A 13,996-nucleotide genomic window follows, 5' to 3' on the forward strand; every position below is an offset into this window, starting at 1 on the left:
TGGCTAATCTGTTCTCACAAATTCAGTAAAAAAGTTAAAATTATTTGGCACATTGAATTTCATAATCCCAATAACCACGTAAGTCGACATCCAGTTGTGCTAATAAAAAAGTTGACCCATCAACTAGTCACGGATGAAGGCGAAAATTTTAAGAGAGACGAAAAGCCTAGGCCATTAACAACGCGTGGTTAGCGGGAGAACACGAGGCGGGTCTGTATCTTGGTAATATAATCTATTTATTTGGACAATATAATGAGCCATTTTTCACTCAAACTGTTTTCATGTCTATCTACCTCTCACACAGCATGGAAGTGGGTACTTATATTTTTGGTAAGATGAGGAAGGCTTCAATAAATTCACCAAACTACAAAGCACTCACCTCATCTATTAACTATAAGGTTGCAAAAAAAAGTCTGTCCAAACCCATGAACAATGCACATGTCACTAGTCATATATGCTCTATATAACATTTGGTTTGCAACCTAAAGTGCCAATGTAGTTTCTGATACGGGATACCTTGTGGGTGACAAGGGAGCCAATATTTCTATATGTGCACCTTCTCGTTACTCCAATTGATTTACTACCATACTCCTTCAGACCAAACTCCTCTTTTTCAAGAGCATAGGCCTGAAGCAAACTGTAAGGAGATGAGAGAATCTAATACCACCACATACATCTGTAGTAGATGAGAACTGTCAGTATAGGAAATGGAGGTACTGGGAATTTTCCTTCGACCACTTGTGCACACCTTTCTAGTTCACCGTCTGTGGATTGCGTGGAGGAAACATGATAGAGCAGGTGTACTGCAGAGTGTCTTAGCACAAAATCAAACTTTTCACGAGCCGAGGCCTTATAGAGTGGTAGTATGTAATACCCATGGCCGTTAATGAGATGTGGAGGCGTGAGAAAATCATAGAGATCACAGAACTGTTCAAGGAACGTAGACAGGTTATCCTCTTCCGAATACCCAGTAAAAGTAGGGATTTTGACAATAAAACAAAATCATGAGGTGAAAGTATCCAGATACAGCAAGTCTATCTATTTTCCTGGACAGTCAATTGAATCGAACCATATCCCTCCGTTAATTTCGTCATTTCAGATAGATAATCGACCACAACCCAAAAGAAAAGATCTCCTTTTGCTAACAGGATCAATCATCGACTACTGAACAACAAGCAAGGCAGAAATATTTTTTAGCAATTTTCACGAATGTCATGAGCAGGAACTATGAAAGGACTGTGTTTTGTACTGTTTTAACTGTTTCTTCCACATGCATCAATCAATTGCTTATTCATTACTCATCTCGTAACCGGAGAACATAATAATTAACCACGTGCACAATAAAAAACGAATTCCTTCCTCGCAGATAGAGGCGATCGATCTGTTTAGAACCAAATTACAAAAGTAATTGTGAGGCAGGAAAAAGTATTTCTTTATTCATTGATCACTGTTATTTATACATGTATGAAGGGGTGGAGGGGTGGAGGAGATGTCTGTTCAAAGATGATCATGACCATTGATTAGGCAACCGCTGTAATCAACGTCTGTGATTATGTTACTCCTAATGATCAACTGATCATATATCGTAACACTCCCCCTTGAGCAGTTGTCCACCATGTATAATCTTCAGAGATCCTGTGAAATAAAGGCTTACAATATATATACATATATACTGCGTAAAACTCCAGAAAAACCCAGTGGGAAAAATTTTGGAGAAAAGAACGGTATATATCCTTAGTATCTCTATTGAAAATCCCTGAAGGGAAAAACAAGAGATAGACATTTACTTGTGTTGACATTGCCTCATTAAAAACCTAATATGAGAAAAACTTATGTAGCAAAACTCATATATAGGAAAAGAGTACAATGTGATGTGTAAGAATAGTTAAATCAAAGAGATGCTCCCCCTGATGCAAGCAAATCTCTAAGTCGGCGCATACCAATGCCCTTAACACATTTGTTAAATGTAGAATAAGGTAGCGACTTAGTGAATAAGTCTGCGAGGTTATCACAAGACTTAGCTTGCATGACATTTATCTCACCACTTTGTTGGAGTTGGTGAGGATAAAATAGCTTAGGAGAGATATGCTTCGTCGCATCACTCTTGATATAACCTTGTTGCATCTGTGCAACACAAGCTGCATTATCTTCGTAGATAATGGTGGGTAACTCAATAGGTTGAATTCCACAAGATGATTGTATATGATTAATCACCCTTCTTAGCCATACACATTCACGTGAGGCTTCATATAGTGCAATGATCTCCGAGTGATTTGTGGACGTTGCTACTAGAGTCTGTTTAGAAGACTTCCATGACATAGCAGTTCCACCGTGTAGAAAAACGTATCCTGTTTGTGATCTTGCATTATGAGGATCTGAAAGATATCCTGCATCTGTATATCCCATGAGGCTATGATCCTGATTTCTTTCGTAAAATAGACCAAGATCTGCCGTGCCTTGAAGATATCGGAGAATATTCTTAATCCCATTCCAATGGTGTTTAGTAGGAGCAGCACTGTGTCTAGCAAGTAGATTTACTGCAAATGCAATATCGGGTCTGGTATTGTTTGCTAGATACATAAGTGCTCCAATTGCACTAAGGTATGGGTATTCAGGACCTAAAACCTCTTCTCCATCTTCACGTGGTCGGAAAGGATCTTTATCCCTCTCAAGGGACCGAACGATCATCGGAGTTTTGGATGGATATGCATTGACCATATTGAATTTACTCAATACTTTCTGGACATATGCAGATTGGTGAATGAGAATTCCCGTTTGAAGGTGCTCAAGTTGCAAACCCAAGCAAAATTTGGTTTTACCCAAATCCTTCATTTCAAATTCTGTTTTTAGAAGATTACATGCTTCATCAATATCACGTTTATGACCAATGATATTTAAATCATCTACATAAACTGATATAATACAGAAGCCTGTAGAAGATTTCCTAATGAATACACATGGGCAATCATCACTGTTAGAATAACCCTTATCCATAAGGAATTCTTTAAGTCGATTGTACCACATTCTCCCAGACTGTTTTAAGCCGTAGAGAGATTTGTTAAGTTTAACACAAAACAAGTTACGATTTTTGCCATTATTCGGTACAGATATTCCATCAGGAACTTTCATGTAGATGTCCGAATCTAGTGACCCATAAAGATATGCGGTCATGACGTCCATCAATTGCAAAAATAGACGTTTTTATACTGCCAATGATATTAAATATCGGAAAGTTATTCCATTCATAACAGGAGAGTATGTCTCATTGTAATCAATGCCAGGCCTTTGAGTAAACCCTTGCGCAACTAATCTCGCTTTATACCTCACAACCTCATTATTTTCATTTCGTTTCCGAGTAAAAACCCATTTGAATCCAACAGGATGAACTTTATGAGGTATAGGTATCACTGAGGTGAATACCTGTCTTTTCGCTAGTGAGGATAATTCGGAGTTAATTGCTTCCTTCCATTTGTTCCAGTCCGAGCGTTGTTGACACTCTACCATGGATTTAGGATCTGGATCAGATAGAAGGTTATTGGCTATGATCGATGAGAAACATGCGTTGACGACCGTATTCTTACGATCATACAGTTCTCCAGAACTAGTATAATTAATGGAAATTTCTTGTACCCCGTGTAATTCTTCTTGATTCATAGGAAGAATGGGTTCAGGGTGTTCCGATGTGCCAGCAATATCTGAATTGTGCACTATAGTGATGGTTTGTGGATGTACTGTATCCACTCGGTGTCCATCAACCGGAAGTTGATTTTCGTTTACTGATTTAGAGGATTGTGTGTTCCTCCCTTTCCTTTGTCGCTTATTAGAAGCATTATCCTGCTTAGCAACCCTCCCCCTAATCGGTTGAGAAGGGGGTTGAATGGTTTTTCGAGGTACCTCCACTCGGCTGGGCGCATTGACAGCAGGATTCAAGGATTTTGTGACACCATTATAGTCAGTAAACGCATCAGGCAGATTGTTAGCAAAGTGTTGCATTTCTATAATTTTCTGAACTTGAAGTTCAGTTTCCTGAGTACGAGGGTCTGAGTATAGGATGGAGTTGTCATCCCAATTGATTTCCTGGCATTCGTTAGGATACTTAAATTCTCCCCCTAATGCCGGGAAATGATCTTCGTTAAAGATGCAATCAGCGAACCGGGCTGTGAATAAATCACCGGTTAGGGGCTCTAGGTATTTGATTATCGATGGGGATTGGTATCCCACATAGATACCCAATTTCCTATGAGGTCCCATAGCTGTTCGTTGAGGCGGTGAAACAGGGATATACACCGCACATCCAAATTTCTGAAGATGGGAAATACTTGGAGGGTTTCCTCGCACTAGGTGCAACGGTGAAGTGCTATGATATGCAGTTGGGCGAAGTTGAATGAGATCAGCAGCATGTAAAACTGCGTGACCCCAACAAGAAGTAGGTAAATTGCATTCATGAAGTAAAGGTCTCGCAATGAGTTTAATTCTCTTAATGAGAGATTCAGCTAAACCATTTTGAGTATGTACATAAGGTACTGAATGTTCAACGTGTATTCCTTGGGCCATACAATAATCATTGAATGCTCGAGAAGCAAATTCAGCCGCATTATCCAGGCGGATCTTCTGGATTTGATGTTCAGGATAAGATGCTTTCAATCGAATGACTTGCGTCATGATTTTAGCGAAGGCATGGTTTCGTGTGGATAAGAGACACACGTGTGACCATCGTGTAGATGCGTCAATCAAAACCATGAAATATCTGAACGGTCCAGATAATGGTTGTATGGGGCCACAAATGTCGCCTTGAATGCGTTCAAGGAATTTAAGTGGCTCAGCATGAATCTTAAGCGGAGATGGTTTTAAGATTAGCTTTCCCGTTGCACAAGATGTACATATAAAATCAGAAGGTTTAGGAAATTTAGCAGACTTTAAATCATGACCAATGCAATTACCTGTGATTTTCCGTAACATCCCTATTCCAGGATGGCCAAGGCGTGCATGCCAAGTCTTGAATGCGTCAACATTCTGAAAAATCACCTTGTACGTAACATGAGGTACAGGTTTTATGTATGTGTAGTACAATCCAGATGGAAATGAAAGTATTCTCTCCAGAACGTTAGAGCCATATTCAGAAAGTTTGGTAATGAGAAGAAATTCCTCATTATTTTCTGTATGTGTAGAAATATGTAAACCACTTTTCCGAATATCTCGAAAACTCAATAAGGTACGAGTTGAATCAGGATACAATAAAGCATCCTCAATTGTAATTTGTGTACCCATAGGGAGCGTAATAGTGGCTCGTCCAGAACCAACTATTGTTGCATCGCGTCCAGCGATTGTCAAAACATTTCCTGTTCTCTTAGTGAGAGTTTGGAAATATTTTGCTTCCCTAAGTATAGAGTTAGTGGTACAACTATCTACTAAGCACAATTCTTCCTCCATCGGATTGACTCCCGCAAATCTAGATAATTAAAGAATTATAAGAACTCAATTAATTATGCATAGAATTACATACATAATTATACAATAGAGTATGAAGTGTACACACACTTATAGTCGATGTATCGAGACTTATTACAATACATATGTCCCATACACACACATGGACAATAGAGAACAAATTTCTTATGGATCCTAGTTGAGGTCTCCAAAGGCGTCATCCAAACTATATTCGACGATGACGTTGTCTATGTCCATAGGCTCAGTGTAGGTCAGGAGTGGAAGGTTGGAAGTGCATGGTTCCTTTTGACCCATGCTTGGATTTCCAGTATTATCCTTCAAGTTTGATGGAGTGGCGAAGTGAGCTTCGTATTCCTTTCCTTCTGCAGCCTTGCCTTTGAGAGCTTGCTGGTACAGAGCCACTAAGTGGCGAGGAGTGCGACACTTGTTGGTGGGATGGTTGTAGCATCCACACTTCTTACACTTCTCATCCTTGGAAGTAGTAGTGTCTTTCCTCGGAGCCTTTGTGTTTTTCTTACCCTTACGTTTGTTGCGTTTGCGCTTCTTTGAATTATCAGAAAATTTGGAATGGTTTTTGAAACTATTCCCTTTCTTCTCATCTTTCATAGCATGATGTATTTCAGGCATAGGGGCAGCCCCAACTCGACGTTGCTTATGATTTTTCATCGTAAGCTCATCGTGCTTTTCTGCCTGAAGTAGATCATGTATGAGTTCAGAGTAAGTCTGATAATTGCGAGCACGGTATTGATGTTGCAAGACCCTATCAGATGGGAGCATAGTTTGGAGTGTCTTTTCAATCTTATCCGCATCTGAAGGTTCCTTGCCACAAAAACGCAAACGAGCACAGATTTTATGTATAGCATGGTTGTAATCACCTATGGACTTGTAGTCCTGGAGACGAATATGAGTCCAATCATGATTCGCCTCAGGTAAGATTACAGCCTTCTGTTGCTCGTACCTGTCTTTAAGGGATAACCATAGTACATTTGGCTCTTCTTCCATCATGTATTCTGCTTTCAGATCAGGATGGAGGTGATGCCTGAGAATGTACAATGCGTTGTACTTGTAGGCATCATGCAGTGGCTCAGTCCTCTCTGCAGGAGGTAGCAATGCACTCAGAATGTTCTTTGAGGCAAGGCTGATCTTGATATCCAGCGCCCAAGTAGGATAGTTATGTCCATCGAGAGCGAGTTCTTCAAACTCTTTGGCCATTGATCCTACACACGTAACCAGAGATTTTCTGTTTAGGAAATCATCATGGGTGTGTTGTAGTATGTGTAGTGGCACAACATATTGTATGCTTGCTCGTATTGAGTTGTAAGAAATAACCCAATTGAGATGAATAATATGCCATTTTGCATGAAATAATGATAATTTAAGATCTCAATTGCAAATAATGCAAGAGGTCAAAAATCGTCATGGCAAGGTTAATGATGCAGCTTATATAGTATTCAGAAAAATTAAGAACACGTGATAACTTAATTTTATGAATAATGTGGCATCAATTGTGGAAGGATTAAATATATTCTTGCTTGTATTAAATCACTTGGATTTAATTAAGATGAATTAAATTTTTGAATATGCATTGGAAGGAATGCAAATAAAACATATGTCAATATATGGAATATTGAAGAAAATATTCATTGACATATTCTCCAAGTTATAAAACCTTGGAAAAATCCTAACACAATATGCTACTTGAAAAATCATAAGCTGAGGGGTTAAAATTAACATTTAAATCCCTAAACATCATCAACTCAAATTGCTGGAGATTAGAAAAATTAAATAACAAATGTAGCTAGGTTTGCTATACAGCCCATGCGCGAATAGCAGCCCATGCGCGAATATCGGTCCAGCACGCGAGCCGGCCCAACGCCTCGTGGTGCGCTGCGGGTGGGCGGTCTGACCTGCGCGCGCGGCCCATAGGCCAGCGCGGCCCACCGGCGTGCGCGGCCAGCGCGGCCCGCAGGCGTGCGCGGCCGGCGTGGCCCAGCGCCGCGAGCGTCGGCCCGCAGGCGCGCGCGGCCGGCGTGGCCCAGCGCCGCGAGCGGCCCAGCGCGGCCAGCGCGGCCAGCGCTGCGGCCAGCTCGGCCAGCGCGGCCCGCAGGCGCACGCGGCCAGCGGGGCCAGCGCTGCGGCCAGCTCGGCCTGGCGTGCGAGCGGCCCGTCGAGGGCGGAGGCGGCGGCCCAGAACCGCCATAAAAGAGACCGAGCGGTTAGGGTTTGGAACCCTAACCGCCCATCCCGCCCACCACCAGCCGCCGCTCCTGTGGGGGGACGCGCCGCCGCGCGTCGCCGCACGCCGCCCGGGGCACGCGCCGCCGGGGCACGCGCCGCCGCGCCACGCGGGGCCGTGCCTCGCAGGGCCGCACCGCGCGGGGCCGTGCCTCGCAGATTGGCGCCACGCCAGGCGGGGCCGTGCCGCCCAGGGGCCGGTCCGCGTGGAGCGCCGCCGCGCCAGGCGGGGCCGCGCCGCCCAGGGGCCGGTCCGCGTGGAGCGCCGCCGCGCCAGGCGGGGCCGCGCCGCCCAGGGGCTGGTCAGAGGCGGCGACGAGGGGGGGAGCGCGAGCGCTCTCGACCGGCATCCACCACAGGTGGATGTGCTGTCAAGGCCCACGATCCCGGCTGGCGAGGGCGCGGGGATAGATGGTGCGCCAAGCGGCGGACCATGCGGTTGCCGCTGGGGCTGAGCAAGGGCGGCGGAGAGGATGTTCCCGAGGGCTCTGCTTCGTCGGAAGGGCGCGTCGGGGGTGGTTGCGTGATGTCGTCGCCGGCAGTGGGGTCACCCAATCCGGATGCAGGTGGCGGCGGTTCAGGAGCAGCGGCCGCCATCCGGGCTGGGCACGGCCCCCAACCATGGCGTGGGCAGAAGCGGAGGGGCCGGAGCGGTTGCTGCGTCTCTGAAGCCCGCAACCGCTCGGCCACCCGTTCAGGCGACGGTGAAGGCGGGCGAGCCCACCCCTCCCCACGGGACAGCGGGGGCCGGTGCGGTGGCGCCGGTGCAGGGGGTGAAGGATCGATATCCGTCATGGCCAGTGGAGGAGACGCCGGTGGTGCGGCGCTAGGACCCGCACCTGGGTCACCGCCAGTTCGCCGGAGTCGCTCTGGGTCAAGGGTGACCCGAGCGTCACTTCGTCGAAGCCTGTGGGCAAGACGACGACGGCGGCGGGCAGTCCGAGCGCGTAGCAAGCGATGGCCGGGGAGTTCAACATCACGCAGGTGATGATGGCCGTCGTTCATGATGAAGCGAAGGACGAATTGGAGAAGAACAAGAGAGAGTTCTCTGTACATTAGGACTTACGGATAGGGCTCGCTTTGTTTCTGCTCCGTGGAGAACAGTGCTGATAACGTGTTTAGAACCAAATTACAAAAGTAATTGTGAGGCAGGAAAAAGTATTTCTTTATTCATTGATCACTGTTATTTATACATGTATGAAGGGGTGGAGGGGTGGAGGAGATGTCTGTTCAAAGATGATCATGACCATTGATTAGGCAACCGCTGTAATCAACGTCTGTAATTATGTTACTCCTAATGATCAACTGATCATATATCGTAACACGATCCATCCATGATCCATAGCCCTCATATATATCACAGCTAATTTGTTCTGACAAATTCAGTAAAAAAGCTGAAAATTTGGCACAATGGAATTTCCTTATCCCAATAACCACACAAATCAACCTGCAGTCTTGCTACCAAGATCGACCCATCAACTACTCAGAGACGAAGGCGAAAATTTTAAGAGACGAAAAACCTTAGGCCACTAGCAATGCGTGGTCAGCGTGAGAGGAGACGAGGTGGTGCCGAGGAGGGTCTGCATCTCGGCGAGCTGGGCCTGCAGGCCATGCTCCATCTAGCTGGCGGCCACGTCCCGGTCGACCGCGACGATCAGCGGGAGGCCCAGCACCAGGAACGTCGTCCCAGCGAGCCACGCCGCCTTCCCCACGCCCCGCGCCACCTCCGCCGCCTCCCGCCCGCGCGCCGCCGCGGGGGGCTGCGACAGCGAGTCCAGGAACGCCGACGCCATGGCGATCAGCTCGTCGCCGGAAGGCATCTATCGTGTGGTTGGCTCGCGTGGGGGCTACGGTTTTAGGGCTCGATGAACCTTGCTTGGATGCGAGCACGACGACGACGAGTCGTTGGATACACATATACTATACTGCTGCCTGCGTCGCCTCGTTCTTCCCTTCTGTTTCCTTTCCGGAATAAACTGTATAACAACAAAATTACTAAAGCAAGCAAATTCCTTGGCGCATACACCATATATAAGCACTGTTGCAGCATTCTGCGCCAGAGCCATGATGTATTCCGCATCCACGACACCGTTGACACCATCTGATAAATAATGCTCAATCTGGCTCATAAGAACATTCTGACCATTTGACCAACACACTGTATGGCAACCAATTGCAGCATATGCTACTGTCAAAGACCAATTCAATTACCTTCAGTTACAAAAGCACGGTTTGAACTGCTAATATTGGCAATTATATCTTCTAACCTAGCAGTTCAGCTTTGAGATCTTTCTGTTATAGTTAATGAGAAAAATAGCACCGCGTATGATCTTTGGGATGGCATCAATCTGAAATGCACATTCAGGAGGACAGTAGGGCCTAGGTTGTTGCAACAGTGGGAGGAGGTGGTGCAGCTCGCATCCACTATTCAGTTTAGCAATGAAGAGGATGTTATGAATTGGAGTTTCAACTGCAGTGGTTCATAATCTTCCTCGTCTTTATACCCTGTCTTTCTTCCTGCTGTTGGTCACTAGAAGTTCCAACGGAATACAATTCTTTTTATGGTTGCTGTCCCAGAATAAAGTTTTGACTAGGGATAATATTAGTAAAAGAAAAGAGATTTTGGATGAAACATGCTTGTTCTGTGCAGAAAAAGAAACTCCTCACCACTTGTTCTTCGACTGTGCAGTAACTAAACAAGCCTGGCTCATATCTCTGTTATTTTAGGTATCAGTTTTGGAGATGACTATGAATCTGATGCTAGATTTTGGCTTAGTAAGAAACAACATACTGTAGCAAACATTTTTCACATCTGCTGCCCTGTGGGGCTTTTCTGGAAGCTAAGAAACTCTCTTTGTTTTCAGAATGGATGCTGTAAAAATGTGCAGACTCTTCTCCACCAAATAGCTGGTCGGGTTCAGGTTCAAAACTGGAGAATTTCGTGCCCGGCAGAAATGATCCAGAACCTAGATCACTGTCTGGAAAGTCAGAAGATATGCAAACTCTACTGGGAGGATTACTGGGTAGGGAAGGGCCTACATAAAGAGATGGTCCTCTTCCTGAAAGAGCACGGCTCTGACTGGGAAATGGAACAGGAGCCAAGCAAGAGCATCTGTTCAGCAAAGACAATAACTGGACACGGCGGTGGGATCAGGCAAGTGGATCAACTTGAAGCTCTGCTGTGGTTCAGACAACATCTCCAACCAGTCTACTGAAGCAGTTCTGGAGGGGGTCAATAGAGTCCTGAACATCTCTGAACCTGCTGCTGAGCGCCCAGGTGGCATGGTAATAGGATAGCTGAGAGTTGAGAGGTTGCTGGATTGAGCAGAATTTTAACTGTCAAAACCTGTACTGTAACCGTTCTGATGGTCATTCTGCTTGCATTAAGACTGGGTCGCTTAAGCTCTACTCTAAAAAAATTATATATCTGTCTGTCATAAATATTCCAATCTTCATATTCCTACCCAGATATTTGTTCCTTGCTAATGAATCCAACTGCTAAAGATAACAAGTGATTCTCTTGGCCATGTTTTACCGTTCCTACTTCTGACACTGAATGAAATTCACTTGATTCCAATGGTTGTCTGTTGTTTCCTTGGTCCTTGGTTACCATTGGAACCACAGCACATGATACTAGCTTATTACCATCATCCTAGTGAACTCTGCTGCAATGTGCAGGATATCATACTGTTTTCTAGATTCAATTGCTAAACATCTGAGTTCCTACTAGGAGATAAAACATTAAAGTCCTCCCTGAATAGCATGAAGAAAAAGATGATGAAGTTCAAATCATGCTGCAGTAACACAATAAGATTGTACTCGTACCACTACTCTGCATGTTTTTGCATCTTTGAGCACAAAGTTGTCAGCAAAAAGAGAGTTCGCTGGTTAACATTTCTGATTTATCTCTTCCCCTGTCTCTCTCTTTTCAAGGGAGTAGCAACACTACCATCTGAAGATGCCCTTATACCACGAAAGGACCACATACATGATACATCCTTGTCAAAGCAAGTAATGTCTACACAGTAAACAAGCTAGGACTGTAAGCATAGAAGTAATACCAAGGATGCTCGAAGTGGCACAGGGAGTGCAATTCCCTAACAGAGCTCCTAACTTCTCCAACAACTGAAATCCTCTGGTCCTTCATGTCGTACAGCATGATCTTTCCTGGTATGCTGAAAATCAAGACCCCATGCTTCCCAGCCTCCCCGGTTCCTCGAACGAGACAGACCGGCGAAAGCGCGAGGTAGCCAGTCACCTTGTGCTCCTCCGACCGGGAATCCCATGTTGGCCATTGGATCTCAGGATGCAGTTCTTTCACCCGACCAAGATCAACACGATACAGGTGCGACCACTCGGACCGGCCACGCTGCATCTCCAGGATTTCGAAGCAGGCAGTGAGCTTCTCCTCCTTTGTGTAGCCAATCATCTGAAGATGCCTGTCCGACACCCCAATGTAGGCGCAGAACCATCCTTTCTTCCTCTTCGGCGGCATTGGTATCGTCTTCAGATGTCCCCCTTCCAGAACAAATTGGACCAGGGAATGCCCCACCGTCCACACCATCGAGCCGTTCCAGAAGACTCCGTGTACGGAGCGGAGCCCGGAGAACAGGGAGCGGTCGTGGTGGACGGCCGCTCCCCAGCACCGTGTCTCGGAGGAGTAGACATGGATGTCGGACACGTGCCCGAACGCGACCACCCTGTAGTGCGGCGACACCGAGGGGTCGAAGGCGAGGTTGAGGCTGTGCAGCCCCTCCACCACCGGGATCCGGGCGAGCTCCCTGGTCAGCGGGTTGCAGGCGTAGTGCCCCGCTGGGCGGTGGATCGGGCACCAGAGGAGCAGGAGCCCGTTGCAGGAGCCGGAGACATGGACGTCGCCGATGCCGCCGCGCGGTGGGTCCCCGGGCAGGGCGGCGCTGGGGATGAAGGAGAGGTCCGGGGAGGGGCCGTCTTCGGCGGCCGTCGAGCAGTCGAGGGGAAAAGGGACGTAGTCGGTCCTGACGCTGAGGTGGTCGTTGACGAAGAACCCGGCGGCAGTCCGCCGCGAGGCGGTGATGCGTAGGAAGCTGTGGTCCGCGGTGAGGGCGCGCCACCGCCTGCACACGAGCCGCGCGCGGGCGACCTGGCGGAGAGGGAGGCGGGCGAGGACGGCGGCGACGAGGTCGTCGTGGAGGTCGGAGAAGCGCGTCCTCCCGGCCATCGGCTCCCCGGCGGGCGATCTACCAGCCGCGAGGTCGCGGGGGTGGATGGGGGTAGGGAGGGGAGGGAAGGGAGAGCCAGCCGCACTTGGATTCCGGCGAGATAAGATGCCTCGGTCAGTCGGTCGCCCCCTCGCCGGCCGCCGCCGATTGCCAGACGTGGAGACAGGAATGGACGGGCTGTCGAGTGTGGACTGTTGTGTTTTCTAGATGGGCTGGGCCAACGCAGTCAGCTGTTGTTTTATGGGACGCAAGTTGACGCGGCCATGTTCGGCTGGAGTGTGGCCAGAGGCCCGTTTTGCTTTCGGCTCGGTCGTTCACTTGTTGGACTTGGTGGGCTGGGTCGTGTGGACAACAATGCTTCTTCATCCTATTCCTTCATCACTCCATTACATACCATGTGAGAATTATCTTTTTTTATTTGTTTTGTATGGTGAGGTGATGCATGCAACAATATTTTTTTGAAAATTATACATTTTTTATGTTATTTATTCTCTTTGTTATTTGTACTATATATTTTGTAGCCTTTCTTTATTTTTTGGTTGTTACTTTGAATTTTTATAATATTATTTTGTTTCCATGTTACCCTAAATGGATTGTTCTGAATAGTTCCATCAATGAAATTTTACTGTTCCAGTACCAATTGAATTTTTTATTCTACGGTTTCCTACCCATTCCGTGTTTTCCATATTTTTTATCTTTTCAGCTAGCAACACATGAATTTTATTCCAGCACTAATACAGTCCGGTTCCCAACCCCATTTAGTCCCGGTTCCCGCATCCGGGACTAAAGGTCCGTGGCAAGGTAAAAAATTTACTCCGCGCGTAAGACTCGAACCTAACATCCCTTGCCTCACGCCGCCATGCTCACAACATATATTTTGTTTGGCTCACCAGCTTGTGCCGACCAAAGATTGTGAGTTTGTGAGCTATACCTCGTTGGGATCAATTTCTACTCAGGAAAAGTGTTATTAGGACAACTATGACAGATTAATAAGTGACCAAAGATAAATAGTAATGTGCTATACTTAGAAGATGGTGAGCACCATAACATTAGTAGGCCCGGGAGGCACCGAATGAGTCTAAGTTTCACATAGTCGTCACGATCTTTGGCCG

The 13,996-nt window shown here is 46.5% G+C and overlaps 1 protein-coding gene across 1 annotated transcript; it reads right to left on the bottom strand.

Annotated features, from left to right (window-relative positions):
• Positions 1-11,475: 11,475 nt before the first annotated feature.
• On the bottom strand, positions 11,476-13,177 carry LOC112902734 (F-box protein At5g07610-like). Its single transcript, XM_025971897.1, has one exon. It carries the CDS (start codon positions 12,881-12,883, stop codon positions 11,702-11,704), a length of 1,182 nt encoding a protein of 393 aa, XP_025827682.1. The 5' UTR covers positions 12,884-13,177; the 3' UTR covers positions 11,476-11,701.
• Positions 13,178-13,996: the final 819 nt, after the last annotated feature.

Source organism: Panicum hallii, chromosome 8 (genome assembly GCF_002211085.1).
Source record: "Panicum hallii strain FIL2 chromosome 8, PHallii_v3.1, whole genome shotgun sequence".
NCBI lineage: Eukaryota > Viridiplantae > Streptophyta > Magnoliopsida > Poales > Poaceae > Panicum > Panicum hallii.

Coding starts and splice junctions, on each gene's coding strand:
- LOC112902734 (XM_025971897.1), bottom strand. CDS start 12,883: ATGGCCGGGAGGACGCGCTTCTCCGACCTCCACGACGACCTCGTCGCC.